The following is a 27396-nucleotide window of genomic DNA, read 5'->3' on the forward strand; positions in this document are numbered from 1 at the left end:
AGGGACATCTAAGAGCAGTTGGGCAGGGAAAGGTCTCCCTTGGGAGGTGGTGGACTCTCCTTCCTTGGAGGTTTCTGAGCAGTGATTGGACGGCCATCTGCCATGGATGCTTTAGCTGAGCATTGCTGGGGGTTGGACTAGATGACCCTGGGATCCCCTCCTATCTCTCCACTCCTGAATTCTAGGAGGAGCCTCCTTGCCTCCTGCAAAGCCCTTTTCCCTGCAAGCTCTTCCTCTGGTTTCTGGCCAAGGGAGGGAGATGCTCAGAGTCCAGCCAAGAGCCTCACCCCCAAAAGGATATCTGGGCATTGGCGTAGCCGGGGGGGGGCAGCTGCCCCCCTAAATGCATAAAAAAAATAATAATCTGAGGATCTGCCAAGCGAGAGAGGGCTGAGCTGGAGGGACTCGGCTTGGCAAGGGTTAAAGGGAAGTGAGCTGCCTTCCTAGAGAGGCCAGGAAGCAAGAGGGGGCCAGGTCCTCCAGAGCCAATCCCCCTCCCTCCCCAGTCCTTTCCTGCTTTGGGGTCTCTCCTGCAAGGGCCGAATCGCAGCCCCCTCCTGGGATCTGGTGAGTCCATAGCTGTCAACTTTCAGATTTGAAAATAAGGGATCAGCAGCCTCACCTATCTACCAATCCGGGATAGCAGCAGGAAGCAGCGGGAAACGGCGCTGCAATAAGGGAATTTCCCGCAAAAAAAGGGAAGGTTGACAGCTATCGGTGAGTCTCCTCTCTCTCCCCCCAGAGGGTGCAGTGGGGAGACGGGGGGGGGTCCCAGGGCTGCAGCAGGGGAGGGTGCCTGGGGGGCCTGATCTGCTCCTGCGGGGGGGGGGACCCCAAGTCAGGGAGGAGAGGGTCCTGCCAGGGAGGGGCCAGGTCTGCCACGCTCTCCTTCCTGCAGATCAGAGGATCCCTGACTCCCACGAAATCTCCCTTCTTTAAACAAAGGAGTCCCTGGGACTTTAACTCTGTGTGACGTCGCTCAGCCTCATTGCACAACCGAGGAAACATCTGCAAATGGTTTTCCAAAGCTGGACGAGGAGGTGGACTAGCCCCCCCCCAAAAAAAAACAACGGGCAGGAAGGAAGGAAAAGTAGGAAAGAGAGGCCAGGAATAAAGAGAGGCATCCCAGGCCATAGTCTGGCTGCTGCATTGCAAACCAGTTTGTGTTAAGCTATCTAATAGAATAATAAAAAAATCAAGGGAGATGCCTTTGGCCCCGCCCACTTGGCCCTCAGGGGGTTGGCCAGATACATTCCTGGCCCTCAGAAGAGAGAAAAAGAGCTCTCACCCCACGAATCTGTCTGGACAGCGGTAGAGATTGCAGAAAAGGGGACAGAAGCAGGGAGTGGAGGTGGGGTGAGGGTGGGGGTGGGGGCAGCAACTCCCGAGGACCCCCACTAGAGAAAAGCATCCATTTATCACAAGATACAAATAACTCCCTTGTCATTCGGTTCTGGCTTCATGCATTGACAGGAAGGATGGAGAAACCAGGTTGGTTAATCAGAAATCCCTTCAGTTGCCTCCACATTCTGCATTGCTAGAAGGCTAGAGACTTATTTCTTCTCCTCTTCCTCTTTCTTCTCAGAAAGATAGCTCATGGTCTGGGATCTGGTGCAGTCCAGCCTTGGTTCCCAGCAAGACTCATCCATGCTTGCTCAGGGAACCATTTCCCCCCCTGTCCTACAAATTCTGTAACAGAACAATGTATTTGCTTTGTAGGATTTGCTAGAGCTTCTCATTTAGACGGGCAGAACTTGGCAGAAGACCAAAGGGTTCCTTCTGATCTCTCAGAGGCTTCCTGAGAGCACAGATGGATGAGCAAAACTCAGCTGGCCCTGGAACAGGAAGAGGCCATGCCAACCAAACTGGGAGCAGTGGGGGGTTCTGGGAAAACTCTGTGCAGAAGATCCATGGTGAGGTGGACACCCTCCGCTCTGAGGTGCAGAGCCAGCAGGTGAGGCAGTTCTGCTGCCAGGAGGCCAAAGGACCCCGAGAGGTTTGCAGCCGACTCCACCACCTTGACCATCAGTGGCTGAAGCCAGAAAGGCACACGAAAGCTGAGATGCTGGACCTGGTGATCTTGGAGCAGTTCCTGGCTGTCCTTCCCCGGGAGATGGAGAGCTGGGTGAGGGACTGTGGAGCGGAGACCAGTTCCCAGGCGGTGGCCCTAGCCGAGGGTTTCCTCCTGAGTCAGGCAGAGGAGAGGAAGCAGGCAGAGAGAAAGCAGGTGAGAGAGACTTTCCTCTGGATACTCCCAAGGGGCTCCAAACAGGACAGAGAACATCCCATAATGGTCTGCTGATGGCCCATCCTTTTTCTGGGAAGGCATCCATGGAATGAGATCTCGCACCCTTCAAGTCTTTGTCATTCTCTTTCTAGTATTTCTCACCATTCTCTGTTTTGAATCCTTGTTTCTTTCTCAGGGAAAGGATCTCTTTGCAGAAATGGACCTGGATTCCTGTGAGGCAGAGAGGCCTCCGTTGGACACCAGAGAGAGGCCGCTGGGTAAGGAGGAAGGTGGTTTTTCTCCACTGGTCTCATTCTGTTGGTTTTCCAACTCATCTGAGGGTTCTTTTCATCTTGTTTTGGGGAGAGACAGTTGGGAGGAAGGGTCCAGAGGAGGAGAGATGTATTTCTGCACAACTAACATATGAAATGGGCACAAACGTCCAAATACTTTCAGTAGGTAAGTCCTTCTCAAAGGCCCATCTTCAGTTAGAGATGCCCTGTTTCACCTGTGAGAGAAGCAGGCACTCCTGGCGTCCTGCTTACCTTTTTTCTCTTGCAGGTGGCAGAAGGATGCCGGCAAGACCTCCTGATCCGCCTTTTCATGGGGGCAGAAGGGAAGCAGCGGCTGTGGAACCAGATCAGGTCAGGAGAAGCTGCCTTGTGGGGACAGAGGCCGAGGGATGGAGCAATGTCATGGACTGGTTGGGCACAGAGGAATGGTGGGAGGAAGCAGCCGGGGAAGCAGGAAGGGAAGATGGCTCAGAGCCGAAGGAGTGGAGGTGGAGGAAGGATGAGCGGTCAGAGGGAGAAGAGGGAGAAGTCTGGGAAGAGGAGGTGTCAGAAGCCGAAGGGGAAACAGGGTTCAGTGAGCTGGGAGATTCTGTGGCAGAATGCAGCGCAGAATCAGAGGCAGAAGAGGAAGGAGGCAAGTGGGAGAGGAAGGTCGAGAGGCTGATGTGAGTCAGGAGAAGGAAGAGCCACCGGTGGCTCCCTCTCCTTTTGCCAGAAGCCACTCTCCCTGCTTGTCTCTCACAGCCAGGAGACCCCCTGCAATGTAGGAATCTCTGCTAGATCATCCAAGACAGATGGCCATTCAAAATAGGCTTATTTTATTTCTAAATTGATCACTGAATGCTAAAATTGTTTGCTAAGCAGTGGACAAATGAGAACAAATAGCGGCCTGGATTCGCCTAACCAGCCCCATCGGCTACAAAATGGGGCGTGCCTCCAATTCCTCCCGCTCCCCATTCCTCCATGGATCCCTTGAATTTGGCTCTAGGGCATTGGGAGGGGAGGAGAAAGTGGATCCTTCCATTGGGGAAACTGGAATGCTTGCCTAGGCAGAATGACTTGAATAAAACAAGGTGGAGTACAACTTATTTGCACAAAAACGAATACCCATGATTTAAATTTAGAATAAAATAAGCATCCATAAATAAAATGTGCAGCAAAGCAATCGTATTAAAACAACACCACAATGTACAGGAAGGAAACAACAGAGCATTGTGGAGCAGATCACATTTCTGCTGTCTCAGAGGAGGACATTTCCCTTTTTCTTTTAGGGTCCCGTGTGCTTTGAAGATGTCGCTGTTCGTTTCACGGACGAGGAGTGGGCGTTGCTGGATCCTGACCAGAGAGCTCTGCATAAGGACGTCATGGAGGAGAATCGTGGGATCGTGGCCTCTCTTGGTAAGGCTCCCTGTGGGATCATCATATCCGCCTGGAAATTCAAAAAATACCTCTATGTGACCAACGTCATATATTTTCAGAGAGCTCAACAGCGCCCCCTACAACACCTGGGAACCTAACACCCCCACAATAAAGAGTAACTTACAGTTTTTTCTTTGAACAATCTTCCTCAAATTATTCCTTTTTCTACCACGATTGGGCTGGTCTCAACTGCCCAGGCCATCTTAAATGTCAGCTTCAGAATTGTTAGGAAAGATAAGTAGCTTCAGGTTTTCCGCTTTTGTTTTTGCTGCTGTCCGTCTTGGGTTGACCAAAGAGACGACTGACATTGGAGATGGAGGGGATGCCATGACTGGGCCAAACAAAACTCATCCCAGAGAAGAGCTAGGCGTATTGAATTTTAGGTAGAAGTAGCAGTGGTGATGATGATGATGATGATGATACAGTGGTACCTCAGTTTACAAACTTTCCGGAACAGGACTATTCTTAAAACAAGGTACCACTGTAGTAATAATAATAATTTATATTTATACCCTGCCCATCTGCCTGGGTTGCCCCAGCCACTCTGGGCAGCTTCCAACACACATATAAAAATGAAACATAAATAATAATAATCTGATTCCATATAAAAGAACATTAACTTTAAAATGAACAACTTCTCCTAGTGGCCGAAATTGTGGAAACCTTTTGTGAAAAGTGTATTTCTGAGGTTTGATGGCTCATAACACCACTTTTGTGTGGAGTAATACCATAAAATTATATAGCAATGGAAAGATAATTTAATGAATAATGTAATGCGATGACTTTTATGAAGGAGTATTTATTAGAACAGCAGTCATAAAGAAAAAACGTGAAACCTTTGGTAACCATTGGTAACTGTGATGGGACGATGAGCTGCTTGTGTGTAAAATCCAAGTCCCTCAGAGTTTGGTCAAGTTTGCAAACCTCTGTCTGTAACGGAGCCCCTTAAACATGGCTCCGTCAGTTGCTGGCAGATTCCGACAGTGGTTGCTTTCGGAATCGCTTCCAACATAAAAGCTCCTTAACGGAAACACGTCTTCTGGACTCTCTGCGTGACAGTTTCCGGCGAGGAGTGGGTGTCCCTACAGGAGGTCCTGAAACCTCCCCACTGTTTTCGCTGGAAGTGTCTCTGAGCCATCCCTCCAGCTCACTTTCCCTCAGCTCACCTCCTCTCCCCCTACTGGTTCCCTCTTCAGCTGCTGAGTCTCTCCCAACCTGTGTGAGCCCTTTCACCTCCCTTCCTTCCGATGGCAGTTCCCTGACAGTAACCTTTAGCTTTAATTACGGCCTTACAACGCCTTCCCATGAAGTTTTTAGTTCTGCAGCTGTAATAATGTGAAACCAAGACTGAATTATTGCCTCTGTTAATTGGGCTTTATTGCTGGGTTGCTTCTGACTAACAAGTTTCTTTAGTCGGCTCCATAGATTTCTGATTGGGTTAAAGTGTGGGCTATTCCCAGGCCATTCCAGCAGTGGAATATCATTATCTTGAAAGCACCTTTTGCACACAGCAGCAACACGACATAGAGCTGAATCCTGTTGAAAATATATAAATGCTTAGGTATCTGGGAAAAGATCACCTGCGGAACACTTCTGTTTGGGCTCACATATTTCGTTTATGCATTTTCCTGCATTTATATTCCTATTAATGACGCAAATACTGCCCACACCTTTTGCTGCGATACAACCCCAGATCATCACACTGTCTGGGTGTTTCACGGTCAGTGTAATGCAATTAGGATGTAAATGTTATCTGATTCTTCTCGGGTATTTTATGCCATCACTACCAAGCAAGGAGATTTGGGTCTCATCGCTCCAAATAACACCGCCCCATTGTTCCACTGTCCAGTTAACATGGGTTTCATCTTTTCAACCTTTGCTTGAGAGATAACAATGGCTTTTTCTTAGAATTCTAATTTAGACCAGTCCTTGCACTCAACTTCCCATTACATTGTGCCATGTCATCTTGTATACACCCAGATGATTTTCTTCTGTCATGTAGGCACAGTCTCTCCACTCGTCCATCATCACTTGCCTTTGTACACATTCCCTGCCTTAACAAGTCTGATTTTGTAGTGACTGAGTCTCCTTATACCTCTTCAAAAATATAGAAAGGCCAACTTTGGTTAAGTTTCCCCCAATCTCTCTTCTAATTTCTCCATAACTGTAACCTTCTTCACTAAATAGTACACTCTTACTCACTTTCTGGGGACCAGTCAACTCTTTGTGCCATTTCTATAATTTTATTATGTTTTACACCTTCACTAAATGAAAGAACACACAAAACCAACCAACTTGACAGCAATCACATAACACACTGACAAAAGTCAACCAAAGCAAGTTGTGCTTCCTTTTTCTGGTTATTTGGCTATAACGTTTGATAGAATACGGGTAATTGAACAAACTTTGTTGGATTGCATTCTTGATTGCATTTTTGATCGAATTATCTTTCCATTGATATATAATTTTATGACATTACTCCAAATGAAGTGGTGTTATAAGCCATCAAAACTCTGAAATACACTTTTTCCCAAAAGTCTTTCACAATTTTGACCACTGCTTTATATAAACAAAGCAACATTCAACAACTCATACAAATCTCATATTAAACAAACAACACAGGTAATGAAGACACGAAACTCCCTTCAGTTCTTCTCCATTTGCTCCTGAGGCTCTAATTCCTTTTTGTCCCCAATGCAGGTTGTGATGAATTGGAAATCGAGAACAAAGGTGACCACGAAAATATCCCCAGAGAGGAGAATCCACAAAAAAATTTGGAGTGTGGAGAAAGCTGCAGTCAGAGCTCCAATTCCACTTCCCATCAACAAAATCTCATTGGAAAGAAACTCTATCAGTGCATGGGATGTGGAAAGAGCTTCACTTATAGCTCCTCTCTCACTTCCCATCAAAGAATTCATACAGGGGAGAAACCCTATCAGTGTGTGGAATGTGGAAAGAGCTTCACTCATAGCTCCTCTCTCACTTCCCATCAAAGAATTCATACAGGGGAGAAACCCTATCAGTGTGTGGAATGTGGAAAGAGCTTCACTGATAGCTCCACTCTCACTTCCCATCAAAGAATTCATACAGGGGAGAAACCCTATCAGTGTATGGAATGTGGAAAGAGCTTCAGAAAGAGCTCCGATCTCATTTCTCATCAAAGAATTCATAAAGGGGAGAAACCCTATCAGTGTGTGGAATGTGGAAAGAGCTTCACTGATAGCTCCACTCTCACTTCCCATCAAAGAATTCATACAGGGGAAAAACCCTATCAGTGTATGGAATGTGGAAAGAGCTTCAGTCAGAGCTCCAATCTCACTTCCCATCAAAGAATTCATACAGGGGAGAAACCCTATCAGTGTGTGGAATGTGGAAAGAGCTTCAGGAAGAGCTCCGATCTCACTTCCCATCAAAGAATTCATATAGGGGAGAAACCCTATCAGTGTGTGGAATGTGGAAAGCGCTTCACTGATAGCTCCTATCTCACTTCCCATCAAAGAATTCATACAGGGGATAAACCCTATCAGTGTGTGGAATGTGGAAAGCGCTTCAGTCGGAGCTCCAATCTCACTTCCCATCAAAGAATTCATACAGGGGAGAAACCCTATCAGTGTGTGGAATGTGGAAAGAGCTTCACTTATAGCTCCCATCTCACTTCCCATCAAAGAATTCATACAGGGGAGAAACCCTATCCGTGCGTAGAATGTGGAAAGAGCTTCAGTCAGAGCTCCTCTCTCACTTCTCATCAAAGAATTCATAAAGGGGAGAAACCCTATCAGTGTGTGGAATGTGGAAAGAGCTTCAGTCAGATCTCCACTCTCACTTCCCATCGAAGAATTCATACAGGAGAGAAACCCTATCAGTGTGTGGAATGTGGAAAGAGCTTCACTGATAGCTCCTCTCTCACTTCCCATCAAAGAATTCATACAGGGGAGAAACCCTATCAGTGTGCGGAATGTGGAAAAAGCTTCATTAGAAACTCCGATCTCACTTCCCATCAAAGAATTCATACAGGGGAGAAAGCATATCAGTGTGTGGAATGTGGAAAGAGCTTTACTCACAGCTATAGTCTCACTTCCCATCAAAGAATTCATACAGGGGAGAAACCCTATCAGTGTGTGGAATGTGGAAAGAGCTTCACTCATAGCTCCTCTCTCACTTCCCATCAAAGAATTCATACAGGGGAGAAAGCATATCAGTGTGTGGAATGTGGAAAGAGCTTCACATGTAGCTCCTCTCTCACTTCCCATCAAAGAACTCATACAGGGGAGAAACCCTATCAGTGTGTGGAATGTGGAAAGAGCTTCACATGTAGCTCCTCTCTCACTTCCCATCAAAGAACTCATACAGGGGAGAAACCCTATCAGTGTGTGGAATGTGGAAAGAGCTTCACTCACAGCCACAGTCTCACTTCTCATCACAGAAATCATACAGAGGAGAAACCCTGTCAGTGTCTGGAATGTGGAAAGAGTTTCAGGAACAGTTCCAATCTCACTAAGCATCAGAGAATTCATACAGGGGAGAAACCCTATCAGTGCGTAGAATGTGGAAAGAGCTTCACTGATAACTCCAGTTTCACTAGGCATCAGAGACTTCATACCGGAGAGAAACCCTATCAGTGCTTTGAATGTGGAAAGAGTTTCACTGATAGCTCCTATCTCACTTCCCATCAAAGAATTCATACAGGGGAGAAACCCTATCAGTGTGTGGAATGTGGAAAGAGCTTCACTCATAGCTCCCATCTCACTTCCCATCAAAGAATTCATACAGGGGAGAAACCCTATCAATGTGTGGAATGTGGAAAGAGCTTCACTGTTAGCTCTAAACTCACTTCCCACCAAAGAATCCATACAAAGGGACAACCATAGGTCAGGAGTGCTCTGATGGTGTTTCCTGCTTGGCAGGGGGTTGGACTCGATGGACCTTGTGGTCTCTTCCAACTCTATGATTCTATGATTCTAGGTCGGAAAAACCATTATACAGCTTTAGGAGCCAGGCAAATCCGCACCTTTTTAACCAGGCCTTTTTCTTATTGACATCTAATGCTATTTTAACACGTGATGTTTTGTGTTTTTATGTTGTGTTTTTATGTTCTAAGCATTCTGAGACTTGTGGGTGTAGGGAATACAGCCACTCTTAAATTTCTAGGGGATCTTTGCCCCCCCCCCATAAAATATATGTGTTTGCTTGGTACATTTACCGTATTTTTCGCCCCATAGGCTGCACCGCCCTATGGGACGCACCTATTTTTTTGGAGGGGAAATAAAGAAAAAATGTATTTCCCCCCCAGGCACGGGGCTGGCGCGGGGGAAGCCCGAGCTTCCCCTGACCCCAGCCCCCAGAAGAGCCTGCTATCGGCAAGCCTAGGGAGCCGTGCCAGTCTCCCCAGGCATGCGGACAGCTGTGCGAAGCCCGGGCGCGCTGAGGCTTCCTAATGCAGGCAGCTCTGCGCAACCCTCCGTAGGCCGGCACGGCTTGGCGTCGGGCTCTGGAGGGTTGCGCAGAGCTTCCTGAAGCCTGGAGAGCGAGAGCCTCTCCCTCTCCAGGCTTCAGCGAAAGCCTGCATTCGCCCCATAGGACACAGCCACATTTCCCCTTCATTTTTGGAGGGGAAAAAGTGCGTCCTATAGGGCGAAAAATACGGTATATGCCCTCGTGTAAATCTTAAGAGACTTGCATGTCAGGCCTCTTAAGGCTATTTGCAAGTGTAGCAGTGCACATAGCTGGACATAGAATATCACATAAAAAATAACACATGTTGCATTTTGTACTAAATTACTTGTGGCATTCTTGTAGTTTGGGAGAAACATTCTCAATAGTGGTCTATGCTTTACACTTAGCGAGAAGGTCAAATAATGAGTGAAAAATGCAGTTTGTTTTGTTTCTGCTTTTTTTGTGTGTTCCCAGGTGTCAAAGCTAGCTCTCGTCTGGTCTCACACCTCCATCATATCACAGCAGCAACAATTCCTGGTGAATCCCTGTAGGGCTTTCATATTGACCATGTCACCTTGTAGTGGCACAGGTTTGGACATTTCTTGAGAGAGATGTCTTTGCCTTGGCCTTTCTATGGGATTTTTATTATAATAGGCTCTGGTCTTCCACTCTAGGGAAGTTGCTCAGTTGTTCCTAAGGGACCAAAAAGCTAATTGCAGCCTGGATACACTTGCCCAATTCAAACGGAGTCCAATTAGAATTTATATAGCCCCATGGTTTGCCGACGCGGAGTTCTGGCCCCACCTGGCGGTGATGGTCGGCCTGGGCCTTGTACGCATCCTTGGCCTGGCGCAGTTGCTCCATCAATAGTTGGTGCTGAGACTGGAGCTCCTGGAGCCAATCTGTCACCGTGGGGGCCACAGATGCTGGCAGCACATCCAGTAACAAACGCGGATGGTAACCGTAAGTGGCCTGGAACAGGGTCTGCTCGGTGGAGGCGTTCACCGCGTTGTTGTAAGCGAATTCCTCCAATGCCAAGTGGTTGACCCAGTCTGGAGGTACTCCAGGTTCCGGTGGTCGGTTCTCACATCCACCAGGTGTCTTGCCCCCTCAAGATGATTGCCCCAGACCTCAAAGGCCACCTTGATGGCCAGTAGTTCCCGCTCCCACACGGTATAGTTACACTCTGCCAGAAGAAGCTGGCAGGAATAGTAGGCGCAGAATAACAGCAGCGCATCAGGACCGTGCTGCTGTGACAAGACGGCACCGAGAGCCGTACTGGAGGCGTCGGTCTCCACCATGAAGGGACAAGAGGGATTAGGATGCTGTAAAAGCGGCTCCCTCTGGAGACAGGCTTTCAACCCCTGAAACGCCACCTCTGCCTCCTTGTCCCAGGAGAATGGTGTCTTGGGGCACAGCAGTCGGGTCAGCGGGGTGGCGCGGTGAGCATAGTCCACAATGAAGGTCCAGTAATAGTTGGCGAACCCCAGGAACCGCTGTAGGTCCTTGCTCTTCTGGGGTGCCGCCCACTCCTGAACTGCTGCCCATTCCCGGGATCCATCTGCACCCCATCAGGGGGAGAGTTGGTGACCGAGGAAGTCCACCGACCGCTGGTGGAACTTTCACTTGCTGAGCTTAGCATACAGGCGTTGCTCTCGCAAACGCTGCAACATGGACCAGACATGACCCTCGTGGCAAGTTGGGTCGTGGGAGTAAATCAGAATGTCATCTAAGTACACCACCACGTACTTGTCTAGCAAGACCTGGAACACGTGGTTGATGTACCGTTGGAACACGGCAGGCGCATTGCACAACCCGAAAGGCTTTACCAGGTATTCGAACTGCCCATACCGTGTCCCAAATGCTGTCTTCCACTCATCCCCGGCTTGGATCCTAATCAAATTGTAGGCTCCCCGATGGTGCAGCTTGGTGAACATCTGTGCCCTTTGCACCTGCTCCAGCAACTCTGCAATAAGGGGCAAGGAATGGTCTGGGATGGTAATATTATCCAGGGCCCGGTAATCATGGCAGGGACGAAGCTCCCCACACTTCTTAACGAAGAGTACTGGAGCGGCGGTTGGCGAGGTAGAGGGCCAAATGAACCCGCACTCCAGGTTCTTGCGAAGGAAGTCCTGCAAGGATTAGTGCTCTGGCTCCATAAGAGAGTATAGGTGGCTCAAAGGCAGGGGCACCCTGGGCTGGAGGTCTATGCCGCAGTCGAAAGACCAATGAGGCGGCAGCTGGTCTGCCCCCTGTTCCTCAAACTCTTCTTGGTAGTCCTGGTAAACAGCGGGGAGCGTTGACGCAGCTTCCCCCGTGGGGGTGGCCACTAGCATCTCGGACCGAGCATGGGGACACGGGTCTGGGAAGCGCACAGTCTGATTGACCCAGTCAATCGTGAGACTCCAGCCAGTCCATCCCGAGCACCAGTGGAAACCGGGGCATCGTGGCAATGACCAAGGTGCGCACCTCCCGGTGCTGCTGGTGACACAGGACCAAGGGCTGAGTCTCCTGAGTAACGGCCCCCGAGTGCAGGAGCCGTCCGTCAATTGCCTCCACCCGTACCGGTTCTGGCTTGTCCTGGAATGGCACCTGATGATGGGCGGCGAAGGCAGAGTCTATATAGGAGCGGGTTGCCCCTGAATCTACCAGAGCGTGGGTGAGAATGCAGGGCCCACCAGGGGAATATAGACACACCAGAACTATGAGGTGTTGCAATTCCACCGGTGAGGGCCCATCATGTGATGTTTGGGACCCCAGGTAGCCTGGGCCATCGGCTACTGGGGTTGGCCATTTCCCTGTGGCTGGCGTTTTCTCGGGACAGTGTCCACTCCCGCCAGAGTAGAGACACAGGTTCCCCTCCAGACGCCGAGTCTTCTCCGAGGGGGAGAGGCGAGGCCGCGCTGCCCCGAGCTGCATTGGCTCCTCCAGCGACTTGGCTGTGGCCGTGGAACTGCTGGGAAGGACCGGAGCCAGAAGCCGGGAGTGCTGGCCACTCTGAGCCTGGGCGACGGTCCTCCAACCAATCGTCTTATCTGCAGGCTCCGTTGAATGAGGGTGTCCAGCGTGGCGGGGCGATCCATCATGGCCAGCTGGTCCAGTATCTCATCTGAAAGCCCCTCGAGATACTGGTCCTGAAGGGTGGAGTCATTCCAGGACAAGTCCTGTGCCAACAACCGAAATTCTGTGGCGTAGGCGGCCACTGTGGACTTGTCCTGTTTCAACCTCCGAATCGTCCGATTGGCTTGACTCCCCTTCTGAGGGTTGCCAAACGGGGTTTCCAGATGGTTGCAAAACCCTGTATAGTCTGTCAGCAAGGGAGAGTCTTGCTGGAGCAGCGGCAATGCCCACTTGGCCTCCCGGTCCTTCAGCAAGCTGTTCAGGAAGTGCACCTTGGTGCGGTCATTGGGGAAATTCCGGGATCGCCCCTGAATATACAGCTTAACATGGGAAAGCTGGCTGGGGACCCATCAAATTTCTCTCGTAGGGCCACTGGGTACTTGCCAGAAGCTGAGGCATCGGCCCCAGGAGCTGGTAAGGCATCCAAACGCTGCTGAAGCACTGTAACTGCATTGCTTAGCTGCTGAACGGTGTGGGTCAAGACCTGGTTTCCCTGAGCCAATGCCACCAGCGTAGCCGCCTGGTCAGACATGGCTTCTGGTTCCTCCTGAACGCACCCCAATGAAGGGGTAATGTGGGTGTGGCAGGAGCAAACTGTGCTGGTCCTGAAGGAATGGGTTTCCCAACTGACTGTGCAGGCAGTTTGAAACGGGCACCAAAATCTCTATTTTTCCTTAGCTTGAGCTTTGAGGCAATGTATAAACAAAAACCCAGTTGTATAAACAAGTGCTCAGAGCCCCTCCTTTATCAGTCCGTGACGGCAAGGGTTGCCTTGGCTGTTCCAGTGGAGCAGGGATGGCACGTCCGGGTCTTATCTTACATCCTGACCACACTCTGGCGCACAGACCTAGTCCGGGAACAGCGCCAGAGTGTGTTCTTAGAGTTGGTGACCTTTTGCTCCAAGATAAGAGTATAGGAACAGGAATACCCTTTTATGGTCAGGAGTACAGGAAGGAAAACCCTTTTATGGTTAAGAGTACCGGAGCAGGAACATCTGTGATGTCAACCTGCGTGTGTAAGCTGACGTGGCTGCATTCCTGGGGAAGGGGGGAGAGGGTGCCTGGAGGATATATATACTGCATGGAATCCCTCATTTCTTTGGACTTGCTGTGGACTGACCACGCAAGTGCCTTCTGCTATCCGGAGAGGAGAATAAACTCTTTCTTTGAATCAACCTCGGTGTCATTTGACTTCCTTCCTCCCGTCCAGGAGCAACACAGACCCCACAAGTCGGTAAAGTCCAATAAGGCTACAGTCCTGTGGGTTACCCGAGTGGCGCGGTCCAAGTCCGGTCTGTGGTCAAAGGTGCAACGTGGAGGCAATCTGTTGTAGCTGAAGCTGGGTGCAGGGCAGGGAGTTGGGTGAAGTCAGGAAGAGGCTTGCAAGCAGGGAGCCAGGGCGGGTCAGGAGCTCAGGCAGGAACTAGCAACCAACAATGTTGCTGCGGCAACTTGGGACTGGGGCTGGCCGGCTTTTATCTGCCTTGAGGCATAGGGCGGCCCCGATCCTCTGGTGACTCACCTCTCTAACCCTGAGCCTCTGCAGCTCAGGAGTGGCTGGAGGGTTACCGGACCCAGTGGCAACCTCAGCTTCCTCTGATGGGGCTGAGAGTGGAGCACCTGCAGCCAATGGGTCCTCCATCACCTGACTCTGCTCTGGCTCCTAGAATCATAGAATCATAGAGTTGGAAGAGACCACAAGGGCCATTGAGTCCAACTCCCTGCCAAGCAGGAAACAGTTTCTATCTCAGTCTGTTACTTTAAAACCAGGAGATACCTGTCAGCAATATTGTAACAAAGTTGTATCTCAGATGCAGAGTTAACTGTCAAAAAGTACTTTCAGCGACAGCGCAGTTTCCGATACGGCTTCTTACTGTCACTGGGAACCCGTTCCAGGGTTTTAAGAGGTGGTTTTTATCTCCTCCTCCTCTCTTTTTTCAGGGAAATAACGTTCAAACCTTCTCCCCCCTCCTCCCCTGCAATCAAGGGGGGGACATCACAGTTTTGATGCTCGAATTATAATCCTTTTCCAACGTCTTTTAAAGCTTCCGCATTCAAGTTCATTGCTTTACTCCGTTTACAAGAGCGGGAGGCAGACTTCCTGTTTATACCTCTCCGCTTCGGTACCAAATTGATCAAAAATTTTGTAAAGTTCCTTTAATTGAGAAGTTAACCTACTCACGGATCGTTGTTTCAAAACCAAATTGTCTCAGGAAAAAGGCAGCGCTCTCCGGTAACAGCTGCGCGGCTTCACTCCACGGAAGAAGCAGACGACTCACAGCACAGCACCACTTCCCCGCTCCGCTCCGGAGCCCGTTACCGGGTTCCTTTGCCGATTGGGGGGGGCGCAAACGGTGCCCGCCGAGTCCCACGGTCACAGGCTTCACCCGCCTGTGGTTTCTGAAGGGTCCCAGCTGCGCCGAAGCGGTGTAGACCCAATTTCCGTGGAGCCAGTTCCCCCCAGATCAGAGGGAATCCGCCATTACCGATGGCACCACCCCGGAAGTCCCGAGGGTCCTACCATCTGTAAGTGTCTCTTCCGGAGCCATGAGCACAGTTGGGGGCACCACGGTAGTGTCCAAGTCCCCAACCCTGAGCCTAATCTGGTCTATGTGCCTGTGCCACAAGCGTCCGTCTTCGAGTGCCACCTGGTACGAGCGAGTTCCAGTGACTCCCACTACTGTGGCTGGCACCTAAGGAATGTCCCCCACAAAGTTCCAGGCAAAGACCTGGTTTCCTGGAACAAATGACCGTGGCGCATTGGCACAGCCTGGGGGTTTGGCCACGGCAAAGTCCGGGTGCAGCCGGTCGAGCGGGGACCTGTGGCGGTGGCCCATAAGCAATTCGGCAGGACTCCGCCCTGTGGCTACATGAGGGGTGATGTGTTGTACGAACAAGTATTCAGCGATATTCCAGTCTCCCCGGTCCAGGCGCGCCAGTGCCCCTTTTGCCGAGCGCACCATTCTTTCTGCTTGCCCGTTGCTGGATGGATGAAATGGTGCCGTTAGGGCATGGCGAATGCCTAGTCCCAAAAGATACCGCTCAAAAGTGCCTGGCGTGAACTGTGGTCCATTGTCGGAGACCAGGACATCAGGACACCCATGCGTTGCAAAGAGGCCTCGCAGCACCCGGATGACGGCCTCGGTAGTGGTGGAGGGCATCAGGGCCACCTCCAGTCATTTGGAATAGGCGTCCACCACTACCCTAAAGGTCCGGCCGTGAAAGGGGCTGGCCAGATCTATGTGCACCCTTGACCAGGGTGTCTTGGGCGTCTCCCAGGTGTGACCCTTAGCTGCCGGTGGTGCAGGCCTCGATTCTTGGCACGGTTGACAGGCGGAAACCCAGGCAGTGATGGCATCGTCCATGTTAGGCCACCAGACGTAACACCGAGCCAACGCCTTCATTTTGACGATTCCCGGGTGGCCAACGTGCAGAGCCTCCAGGACACGTTGTCTTTGGGGAATCACAACGTGGTCTCCCCACAGCAGACAGCTGCGATGAGCCGAGAGTTCATGTTGTCTGGTTGCGAAGGGCTGGAACTCCAATGCAAAAGGCCCTTGTGGCCACCCCGTCCACACCCAGTTGAGCACACGGCTGATGGTGCGATCCTGGGCAGATGCAGAGGCCACAGTGGCAGCCGATACAGGTGCTGCCGGAAGATCCTCAATCAGGAGGAGCGATGAAGCAGGAGCCGGGTCTTCCACAAACGCTGGAAGAGGGCAACGGCTGAGTGCGTCGGCATGGCCCATCGATTTCCCCGGGCAATGGACAAGCCGGTAGTGGTAGGCAGCCAGGAAAACAGTCCATCGCAGCATGCGTGGCGAGAGGACCGGTGGAGTTGGATGATCACCGGCGAGGAGGCCCAGGAGTGGCTTGTGGTCAGTGATGAGGTCAAAAGTCCTGCCATAGAGGTATTCATGGAACCTCTTCACTCCAGCCACAAGTGCCAGTGCCTCCTTGTCGAGCTGGCTGTAATTCCGTTCAGTCAGAGATAGCGTCCTTGAAAAGTAGGTGAGCGGTGCTTCTCTTCCATCTGGAAAACGGTGACTAAGGACAGCGCTGATGCCAAAAGGTGAGGCGTCGCAGGCAAGGACCAGCGGCCTGGCTTCACTGTACTGTACCAGCACACTGTCCGATGAAAAGAGAACCTTGACCCCGTTGAAGGCGGCCATCTCCCGATGACCCCAGGACCAAGGTGTCTTTGTGCTGAGGAGTCGGTGAAGAGGCTCAGCCACCGTGGCTTTGTGGGGCAGGAACATGTTATAAAAGTTCAGCAGCCCCAGGAACGCCTGCAACTCCGTCTTGTTCTTTGGGATGGGGGCCCGCTGGATAGCGCGGATCTTGGATGTGGTCGGGTGAAGGCCAGAGGCGTCGATAACATAGCCCAGGAACTCCACCTGTGGAACAGCGATCTGGCACTTCTCCCTCTTTACCTTGAGCCCGGCCTCCTGGAACCTGGTCAGCACGGCACGGAGGAGCTTGAACAGCTGCTGGTGTGAGTCTGCGGACACCAAGACGTCATCAAAATATGGTACCACGCCCGGAAGCCCTTGCAGGAGACGCTCCATAAGGCTTTGGAAGATGCCAGGAGCCACACTCACCCCGAACTGCAAACGGCGGCAACGGAATGCCCCTCGGTGGGTGACGATCGTCTAGGCTTCAATAGTGGCATCACCGACGGGCAGTTGTTGATAGGCTTGGGCAAGGTCCAGCTTAGCGAAGACCTTACCCTCACCCAGGGAATGCAGCAGGTGTTGGACAACAGGAACCGGATAAGCATGCTGCTGAAGTGCCTTGTTGATCGTGCACTTGTAGTCAGCGCAGATTCTCACCAACCCGTCTGGCTTGACAGGTGTGACGATGGGGGTTTCCCACTTGGCGTGGTCAACCGGCTCCAAAACTCCTTGGGCGATCAGCTTGTCCAGTTGTTCGTCCACCTTAGCCTTGAGAGCAAAGGGAACCCGGCGTGGCTTTAGCTTGATGGGGGCGACTTGTGGATCAAGGCTAAAGGAGATGGGCGTACCTGTATATTGCCCCAAAGTGCCTTCAAAAACCTCGGCAAAGTCTTTGACCAGACCCTCAGTCTCTGCGTTAGAGATGCAGTTGATGCCGGTGACTTCCAAGCCGAGGGCATCAAACCAGTCTAGCCCTAGGAGGCTTTAAAGTAAATCTCACCTTTAAAGTAAACCTCTAAGTAACTAAACCGAACTGACCCAAGCCTGCCTACCTCTGCCAACCTCAACTTCCCTCTTCAAGCCAAAAGGCAACACTTCCCCGTCCCCGGGCGAAACCCCCTGGCCTTTCATTGGTAGAGCTGCCACAACACCAGTGGCATGTACCTCACGGGGGCTGACTGAGTGGGCGGCGAGATGCTTTCAGCCTCAGACACTTGGCGGGTTCTGAAATGACCGTGCAGGCCAGATTCATGACCCTGGCAGGCTGGATTCAGCCCACGGGACATAGTATGAGGACCCCTGGTCTACACTGACTGGCAGCTCCCCAGAGTTTCAGGCAGGGATTTCGTCCAGCCCTTGCAGGAGATGTCAGGGGTTGACCCTGGGACATTCTGCATGCTAAGCAGATGCTCTAGGGCTCCCCATATTTCCCTGGACTTTCAATGCTATGCTATTAGCAACTGTGGAGATTCCACCTGCCACTTTTGAAAGGAGAACACTCACCTGATTAATATTATTATTAATAATAATAATAATAATAATAATTTATACCCCACCCATCTGGCTGGGTTTCCCAGCCACTCTGGGCGGCTTCCAACAAGATATTTAATACAATAGTCCATCAAATATTAAAAGCTTCCCTAAACATAATAACAACCATCCATTTTCAGTCCATTGAATTAGCAATTGAGCATTTCTGGAAAGGGAAATGGCATATTTTGTATATTAGTATAAAAAGCATGCATAGGAAAGTATTACTCATTTATTTTGAGAATAGGATTTATTTCTTTTGAACTTCGCTGGGTTCCTCCTTGGCAGCCAGTGCAATGGTTTCAGCAGGGCTAGAACTCAGGACCCGCTGCCTTGAGGGACATCTAAGAGCAGTTGGGCAGAGGAAAGGTCTCCCTTGGGAGGTGGTGGACTCTCCTTCCTTGGAGGTTTCTAAGCACAGATCGGATGGCCATCTGCCATGGATGATTTAGCAGAGATTCCTGAATTGCTGGGGGTTATAATAATAATAATTTATAATTTATACCCCGCCCATCAGTTTGTAAACCGAGGTACCATCATCATCATCATCATCATCATCACTGCTACTTCTACCTGAGATTCCATAAGCCTAGCTCTTCTCTGGGATGAATTTTGTTTGGCCCAGTCATGGCATCCCCTCCATCTCCAATGTCAGTCGTCTCTTTGGTCAACCCAAGACTGACAGGAGCAAAAACAAAAACAGAAAACCTGAAGCTACTTATCTTTCCTAACAATTCTGAAGCTGACATTTAAGATGGCCTGGGCAGTTCAGACCAGCCCAATCGTGGTAGAAAAAGGGATAATTTGAGGAAGATTGTTCAAAGAAAAAACTGTAAGTTACTGTTTATTGTGGGGGTGTTATAGGGGGCGCCGTTGAGCTCTGTGAAAATTTATGAGGTTGGTCCATAGAGGTATTTTTTGAATTTCCAGGCAGATATGACGATCCCACAGGGAGCCTTACCAAGAGAGGCCACGATCCCACGATTCTCCTCCATGACGTCCTTATGCAGAGCTCTCTGGTCAGGATCCAGCAACGCCCACTCCTCGTCCGTGAAACGAACAGCAACATCTTCAAAGCACACTGGACCCTAAAAGAAAAAGGGAAATGTCCTCCTCTGAGACAGCAGAAATATGATCTGCTCCACAATGCTCTGTGGTTTCCTTCTTGTTAATAATAATAATAATAATTTATTATTTATACCCTGCGCATCTGGCTGGGTTTCCCCAGCCACTCTGGGCGGCTTCCAATCAAACACTAAAATACAATAACCTATTAAACATTAAAAGCTTCCCTAAACAGGGCTGCCTGTTTAGGGAACTAGACCCGGCCCCCTCTTGCTTCGGGTTGGACTAGATGACCCTGGGATCCCCTCCTATCTCTCCACTCTTGAATTCTAGGAGGAGCTTCCTTGCCTCCTGCAAAGCCCTTTTCCCTGCAAGCTCTTCCTCTGGTTTCTGGCCAAGGGAGGGAGATGCTCAGAGTCCAACCAAGAGCCTCGCGCTCCAAAAGGATATCTGGGCATTGGCGTAGCCGGGGGGGGGCAGCTGCCCCCCTAAATGCATAAAAAATAACAAGAATCTGAGGATCTGCCAAGCGAGAGAGGGCTGAGCTGGAGGGACTCGGCTTGGCAAGGGTTAAAGGGAAGTGAGCTGCCTTCCTAGAGAGGACAGGAAGCAAGAGGGGCCAGGTCCTCCAGAGCCAAGGCTCCTCCCTCCCCAGTCCTGTCCTTGCTTCGGTGTCTCTCCTGCAAGGGCTGCCTCGCTGTCCCCTCCTGGGATCTGGTGAGTCTCCTCTCTCTCTGGGATCTGGTGGGGGTCCCAGGGCTGGGGCAGGGGAGGGTGCCTGGGGGGCCTGATCTGCTCATGGGGGGGGGACCCCAAGTCAGGGAGGAGAGGGTCCTGCCAGGGAGGGGCCAGGTCTGCCACGCTCGCCTTCCTGCAGATCAGAGGATCCCTGACTCCCACGAAATCTCCCTTCTTTAAACAAAGGAGTCCCTGGGACTTTAACTCTGTGTGACGTCGCTCAGCGTCATTGCACAACCGAGGAAACATGTGCAAATGGTTTCCCAAAGCTGGAGGAGGAGGTGGACACTAGTCCCCCCCCCAAAAAAAAGGTCGGAGAGAAAGGCCAGGAATAAAGAGAGGGATCCCAGCCCATAGTCTGACTGCTGTATTGCAGACCAGTTTCCCAGTGTCTCCCAGGGCAGCTCCCCACGGAGGCCACTGCAGCAATCCCCTCGCACCCAGAGCATGGCATCCCAGGACCACATCCTCTCTGCCCCAAAGGGATTGTTGCTGGAAAACCACCTGGAAATTGGCGCTGCTACTCACCGAGCCTCCAGGGACCTTGGCATCAGTGGCTGTGTGTGCGTTAATAATAATAAGAATATAAGAATAAAAAATTACCCTCCTAAATTTCAAGGGAGATGTCTTTGGCCCTGCCCACTTGGCCCTCAGGGGGTTGGGCAGATACATACCTGGCCCTCAGAGCAAAGAAAAAGGGACCCCACCCCAGAAGTCTGTCCTGAGAGCGGCAGAGAGTCCAAGTGCAAGAAAAAGAGACAGAAGCAGGGGAGTGGGGTGTGGGGAGCAACTCCTGAGGACCCCCCACTAGAGCCAAACATCCATTTATCACGAGATACAAATGACTCCCTTGTCAGTCACTTCTGACTTCATGAATGGACTGGGAGGCAGCAGAAACCAGGGTGATTAATCTCACAGAAATCCCTTCAGTTGCCTCCACATTTTGCATTGCTAAAAGGCTAGAGACTTATTTCTTCTCCTCTTCCTCCTTTTCTTTTCAAAAAGATAGCTCATGGTCTGAGATGCGGTGAAGTCCAGCCCATTTCCCCCCCCTGTCCTACAGATTCTGTAACAGAACAATGTATTTGCTTTGTTGGATTTGCTGCAGCTTCTCATTTAGATGGACAGAACTTGGTAGAAGACCAAAGGGTTCCTTCTGATCTTTCAGAGGCTTCCTGAGAGCACAGATGGATGAGCAAGACTCAGCTGGCCCTGGAACAGGAAGAAGCCATGCCATCCAAACTGGGAGCAGTGGGGGGTTTTGGGAAAACTCGGTGCAGAAGATCCATGGTGAGGTGGACACCCTCCCCTCAGAGGGGCGGAGCCGGCAGTTGAGGCAGTCCTGCTGCCAGGAGGCCAAAGGACCCCGAGAGGTTTGCAGCCAACTCTACCACCTTGACCATCAGTGGCTGAAGCCAGAAAGGCACACGAAAGCTGAGATGCTGGACCTGGTGATCTTGGAGCAGTTCCTGGCTGTCCTTCCCCTGGAGATGGAGAGCTGGGTGAGGGACTGTGGAGCGGAGACCAGTTCCCAGGCGGTGGCCCTGGCCGAAGGTTTCCTCCTGAGTCAGGCAGAGGAGAGGAAGCAGGTGAGAGAGACTTTCCTCTGGATACTCCCAAGGGGCTCCAAACAGGACAGAGAACATCCCATAATGGTCTGCTGATGGCCCATCCTTTTTCTGGGAAAGCATCCATGGAATGAGATCTCACACCCTTCAAGTCTTTGTTATTCTCTTTCTAGTATTTCTCCCCATTCTCTGTTTTGAATCCTTGTTTCTTTTTCAGGGAAAGGATCTCTTTGCAGAAATGGACCTGGATTCCTGTGAGGCAGAGAGGCCTCCGTTGGACACTAGAGAGAGGCCACTGGGTAAGGAGGAAGGTGGTTTCTCTCCATTTGGTCTCATTCTGTTGGTTTCCCAACTCATCTGAGGGTTCTTTTCATCTTGTTTTGGGGGGAGACAGTTGGGAACAAGGGTCCAGAGGAGGGGAGATGTATTTGTGCACAACAAACATATGAAATGGGCACAAACGTCCAAATACTCTCAGTAGGTAAGTCTTTCTCAGAGGCCCATTTGTAGTTAGAGATGCCCTGTTTCACCTGTGAGAGAAGCAGGCACTTCTGGCATCCTGCTTACCTTTTTTCTCTTGCAGGTGGCAGAAGGATGCCGGCAAGACCTCCTGATCCGCCTTTTCATGGGGGCAGAAGGGAAGCAGCGGCTGTGGAACCAGATCAGGTCAGGAGAAGCTGCCTTGTGGGGACAGAGGCCGAGGGATGGAGCAATGTCATGGACTGGTTGGGCACAGAGGAATGGTGGGAGGAAGCAGCCGGGGAAGCAGGAAGGGAAGATGGCTCAGAGCCGAAGGAGTGGAGGTGGAGGAAGGATGAGCGGTCAGAGGGAGAAGAGGGAGAAGTCTGGGAAGAGGAGGTGTCAGAAGCTGAAGGGGAAACAGGGCTTAGTGAGCTGGGAGACTCTGTGGCAGAATGCAGTGCAGAATCAGAGGCAGAAGAAGAAGGAGGCAAGTGGGAGAGGAAGGTCGAGAGGCTGATGTGAGTCAGGAGAAGGAGGAGCCACCGGGGGCTCCCTCTCCTTTTGCCAGAAGCCACCCTCCCTGCTTGTCTCTCAGACCCAGGAGACCCTCCTGCATTGCAGGAATCTCTGCTAGATCATCCAAGACCAAAAGAGGCTTATTTTATTTCTAGATTGATAACTGAATGCAAAAATTTGTTTCTAAGCAGTGGACAAATGAGAACAAACAGTGGCCTGAAAACACAAGGTGGAGTACCACCTATTTGCACAAAGACGAATACCCATAATTAAAATGCAGAATAAAATAAGCATCCATAAATAAAATGTGCAGCAAAGCAATCCTATTGAAACAACACCACAATTTACAGGAAGGAAACAACAGAGCATTGTGGAGCAGATCACATTTCTGCTGTCTCAGAGGAGGACATTTCCCTTTTTCTTTTAGGGTCCAGTGTGCTTTGAAGATGTCGCTGTTCGTTTCACGGACGAGGAGTGGGCGTTGCTGGATCCTGACCAGAGAGCTCTGCATAAGGACGTCATGGAGGAGAATCGTGGGATCGTGGCCTCTCTTGGTAAGGCTCCCTGTGGGATCGTCATATCTGCCTGGAAATTCAAAAATTACCTCTATGTGACCAATCTCATATATTTTCACAGAGCTCAACAGCGCCCCCTGCAACACCTGGGAACCTAACACCCCCACAATAAACAGTAAATTACAGTTTTTTTCTTTGAACAATCTTCTTCAAATTATTCCTTTTTCTACCACGATTGGGCTGGTCTGAACTGCCCAGGCCATATTCAATGTCAGCTTCAGAAAGATAAGTAGCTTCAGGTTTTCTGTTTTTGCTCCTGTCAGTCTTGGATTGACCAAAGAGACGACTGACATTGTAGATGGAGGGGATGCCATGACTGGGCCAAACAAAATTCATCCCAGAGAAGAACTAGACTTATTGAATCTCAGGAAAAGTAGCAGTGGTGATGATGATGCTGCTGCTGTTGATGATGATACAGTGGTACCTCGGTTTACAAATTTTCCGGAAGAGGACTGTTCTTAAATCGAGGTACCACTGTAGTAATAATAATAATTTTTTATTTCTACCCTGCCCATCTGGCTGGGTTCCTCCAGCCATTCTGGGCGGCTTCCAACATATATATAAACATGAAACATAAATAATTATAATCTGATCCCATATAAAAAGAACATTAACTTTATTTTATTTTTTTTACCAATCAATTTTTATTGTTTTCTTTACACAGTCATTTTACAATACATTAAATCACATATATACTTTTAGCTCTGCCGAGCTTGCGACTTCCCACCTTCCCTGCAGCAGGTATCCCTTATTTTCTCCAGTCGCGTATTTTAATTTTTAACCTTGTATCTCTCTTATACATTGTAGGAGTTATTTCAATCCTGCCAGTGTTTTTAAATTTTTTACAATTATCCTTTAAGTACACAGTACATTTACTCCAACTTTCCTGAAATCTCTGATCGTCCTAATCCCGAATCCTGCCAGTCAGTTTGGCTAATTCCATGTAGTTCATCATTTTCGTCTGCTACTCCACAATGGTGGGAACTTATTGTAATTTCCAGTTTGGGGCCAATATATTCCTTGCCGCAGCTGTGGCGTACATAAATAGCCTTTGGTCTGTTTTCTTAACCTCCTTCCCCTTCAAACCCAACAAAAAAGCCTTTAGTTTTTTGGGAAAGGTATATTTAAGTACTTTCTTAAGTTCATTATAGATCAACTCCCAAAAATTCTTGACTTTATCACAAGTCCACCACATATGATAGAAGTCTCCATCCACCTTTTTACATTTCCAGCATTTCTTATCCCTCATCCAATACATTTTCGCCAGTTTTACTGGTGTCAAATGCCACCTATATATCATCTTCATTAAATTTTCTTTTAAAGCCGTACACGCCGTGAATTTCATACTTTTGTTCCATAATTTTAGCCATGCATCCAGTTCAATAGTATGCCTAAAATCTATATCCCATTTTATCATTGCTTCTTTCACCTCTTCAAGTTTTGAAACCATTCTAATAACAAATCATATATCTTAGATAGTATTCTACCTCTGCCTTCCTCTAATTCTAACTGAAATCTTGATTTTTTTATCCTTAAACCCGGCTTTCCTTTTATCCTCACTCAATATATCATTCACCTGATGGTATTGCAACCAACCTGTAAACATGCCCTCTCTTTTTACTCTTATGGTTTAAGTTTTACCCTTGTTCTATTTTTCTAATAATTTCCTCATAGGTGGCTCACCTTCCTTCCATATTTACTTTTTTAACTGTCAGTACCTCTATTGGTGATATCCACCATGGGGTTTTCCTTTCCAATCAATATTTGTTTCTTTCCCATACTTCATAAATTGACCTTCTAATCACATGGTTTAAAAAACCTTTATGAACTTTTACCTTATCATACCACAGGTATGAGTGCCACCCGTACCTGTTGTCATGACCTTCTAAATCCAATAGGTCCTTTTTCCAATGTTATCCATTCCTTTAACAATACGAGACAGGATGCTTCATAATAGAGATTCATACCTGGTAAGGCTAATCCACCTCTCTTTTTCATCTACCAACATTTTCATTTTGATCCTCGGCTTCTTTCCCTGCCAGACAAATCTTGACACTATTTTTTGCCATTCTCTACATTGTCCTGTCCCTTTAATCAATGGAAATGTTTGGAATAAGAATAACATTCTAGGTAAAACGTTCATCTTTATCACCGATATTCTGTCCAAAAAGGATAATTTCAAACTGTTCCAAATTTCTAAATCCTTCTTAATCTCTCTCCATGTGGTTTCATAATTATCTTTATACAATTTTCCCCCTGTTGTCAACCAAATTCCAAGGTATCGTATTTTTTGCCCTATAGGACGCTCTTTTTACCCTCCAAAAATGAAGGGGAAATCTGTGTGCGTCCTATGGGGTGAATGCAGGCTTTCGCTGAAGCTTGGAGAGCGAGAGGGGTCGGTGCAGAGCTCCCCGCGCTTCGGGAAAATATCCGCAGCCTAGGGAGCCCTGCGGGAATTCCCGCACAGCTCCCCAGGCTGCGGATAGCAGCCTGCTGCCCAGAGCGTGGGGCGCGTTGAAGCAGAGTGCCCCGCACTTCGGGCAGATATACTTTTCTCCTCTAAAAACTACAGTAGGTGCGTTTTTAAAAGCTCGGGCTTCCCCCGCGGCTGGGGGGGATAAATTTTTTTTTCTTTATTCCCCCCCCCCCAAATTAGGTGCGTCCTATGTTGGCCAAAATGGCGTCCAGCACGTTTCCTTGCTGCGCCACTGGCTGTCCGTGCCGATCAAAACAACTTCAGCTTTCTTAGCTTAGCCCTAGCAGAGTTCACGCAGCAGGGAAAAACTGTTGCTGTGTGTGGAAAATAAATCAAACTGGAAACAGGCTTTCCTCTTATCTCCAATAGTCTTTAATGAGTAGAATAACATCGTAAATCAGCCCGGCGAATTGGCTGGCATCTTTCCGTTTCTCCGTCAAAAGCGAAAGAGAACAGACACACAGAGAAACACTCCCCTATGTGAACATAGCCACGCCTCAGAATGTGAGACGTCACTCAGAACTGTTTAACCCTGTAAGTTCTGATTCTCCTCACATCCTATGGGCCGGTGCGTCCTATAGGGCGAAAAATATGGTATTTCACTTTCTTAACCACCATAATTCCTGTCCTGTGTTGCAATTCCTCTGTCTCTTCTTTATTCATATTTTTTACCAGCATTTTGGTCTTATTTCTATTGAGTTTGAATCCCGCAACTTTTCCAAATTCCTCCATTCTCTCTAGGGCTTTTTGTACACTGTTCTTTGGGTCTTCTAATGTTAAAACTAAATCATCAGCAAACGCTTTTACTTTAAACTCTTTCGATCCCACCTTAATACCTCTGATTTCTGACACGTCTCTCAAATTCTTGTTTAATACCTCCAAAAGTGTAATAAACAACAGGAGCGACAAAGGACACCCTGCCTGGTACCTTTAGAGATTTCAAAGTTGTCAGACAAATTATTATTTATAATAAGTTTGGCTTTTTGTTCTGAGTATATAGCCTCAATACCATTCAAAAACATTTCTCCTATTCCCATTGTTTTGAGGTTTTCTTTCATAAACTGCCATGAAACATTATCAAATGCTTTCTCTGCATCAATGAACACCAAGGCCGCTTGTTTATCATTTCTAGACTCCCAAGTACTCAATTATAGCCACTATGTTCCTAACATTGTCCTTCAGTTGTCGCCCTGGTAGGAAACCAGCTTGATCTTTATGTATTACTTCCTTTAAAAGTTTTTTTAATCTGTCGGCCAGCACATCCACAAATAATTTATAGTCATTGTTCAATAAGGAAATAGGTCTATAATTTTTAACACTCAAACCATCTGTATCTTTCTTTGGGATTAAAGTGATGTACGCTTCTTTCCAGGTATTTGGAATTTTCCCTTCCTTCAAAATGTTATTCATAACCTCACACAGCACAGGTAATAATGGTCCACCTAGTGTCTTATAATATTTTGCCGGAATGCCGTCAGGGCCTGGAGCTTTCCCTATCTTCATTCTCTTTATCGCCTTCTCAATTTCTTGTTCTGTAATTATCTGGTTTAATTGTTCCTTTTCTCCTGGGGGGATCTGCTGTAATTGATGACTTTTCTATTTTCTATTTTCTTACCATCTTCTTTCTGTGTCTTATACAAATCTTTATAAAATTTCAGAAAGGTCTTTCTAATTTCTTTGGGGTCTTCAATGATGTTTTCTGCCTCTCTTATCTTACAAATTGTGTTTTGTTTTTGTCTTGCCTTTAATTGCCATGCCAATAATTTTCCAGTTTTGTTGGCGGATTCAAAATTCCTTTGT

General features: G+C 49.0%; 5 protein-coding genes across 7 annotated transcripts in view; all 5 read left to right on the forward strand.

The window, feature by feature from the left end:
- LOC308475310 (uncharacterized protein) overlaps positions 1 to 3227 on the forward strand; it is a 95282-nt gene extending 92055 nt beyond the window's left edge. For 2 of the 3 annotated variants that reach the window (XM_081002385.1, XM_081002384.1), the window contains exons 2-4: positions 1720 to 2227; positions 2424 to 2505; positions 2789 to 3227. In XM_081002385.1, the coding sequence (XP_080858511.1) occupies positions 1811 to 2227; positions 2424 to 2505; positions 2789 to 3189 (900 nt within the window). In that variant the 5' untranslated portion in view covers positions 1720 to 1810 and the 3' untranslated portion in view covers positions 3190 to 3227. Of the gene's footprint in view, positions 1 to 490; positions 568 to 1719; positions 2228 to 2423; positions 2506 to 2788 lie in introns of those variants that run through there. The other variant, XM_081002383.1, reaches the window with a different exon arrangement.
- Positions 1 to 27396, forward strand: part of LOC308475144 (uncharacterized protein) — a 174169-nt gene that overhangs the window by 135189 nt on the left and 11584 nt on the right. The gene's annotated exons all lie outside the window — the stretch shown is intronic.
- On the forward strand, positions 562 to 25220 carry LOC308475343 (zinc finger protein 213-like). Its single transcript, XM_081002449.1, has 6 exons — positions 562 to 717; positions 21108 to 21588; positions 21785 to 21866; positions 22151 to 22233; positions 22973 to 23099; positions 24045 to 25220. Exons 2-6 carry the CDS (start codon positions 21187 to 21189, stop codon positions 24065 to 24067), a joined length of 717 nt encoding a protein of 238 aa, XP_080858575.1. The 5' UTR covers positions 562 to 717; positions 21108 to 21186; the 3' UTR covers positions 24068 to 25220.
- LOC308476331 (uncharacterized protein) lies at positions 3444 to 9810 on the forward strand (the record flags this gene model as incomplete). Its single annotated transcript, XM_081003875.1, has 4 exons — positions 3444 to 3530; positions 3792 to 3918; positions 6640 to 8793; positions 8900 to 9810. 4 exons carry the CDS (start codon positions 3444 to 3446, stop codon positions 8926 to 8928), a joined length of 2397 nt encoding a protein of 798 aa, XP_080860001.1. The 3' UTR covers positions 8929 to 9810.
- The window catches only part of LOC308475090 (uncharacterized protein), a 105547-nt gene continuing 98056 nt past the window's right edge, over positions 19906 to 27396 (forward strand). Inside the window, exon 1 of the mRNA XM_081001933.1 lies at positions 19906 to 19978. The gene's annotated coding sequence lies outside the window, so the exon portion shown is untranslated. The remainder of the gene's footprint in view (positions 19979 to 27396) is intronic.

The sequence above is a fragment of the Podarcis pityusensis genome, assembly GCF_964106645.2.
Source record: "Podarcis pityusensis genome assembly, chromosome: 4".
NCBI lineage: Eukaryota > Metazoa > Chordata > Lepidosauria > Squamata > Lacertidae > Podarcis > Podarcis pityusensis.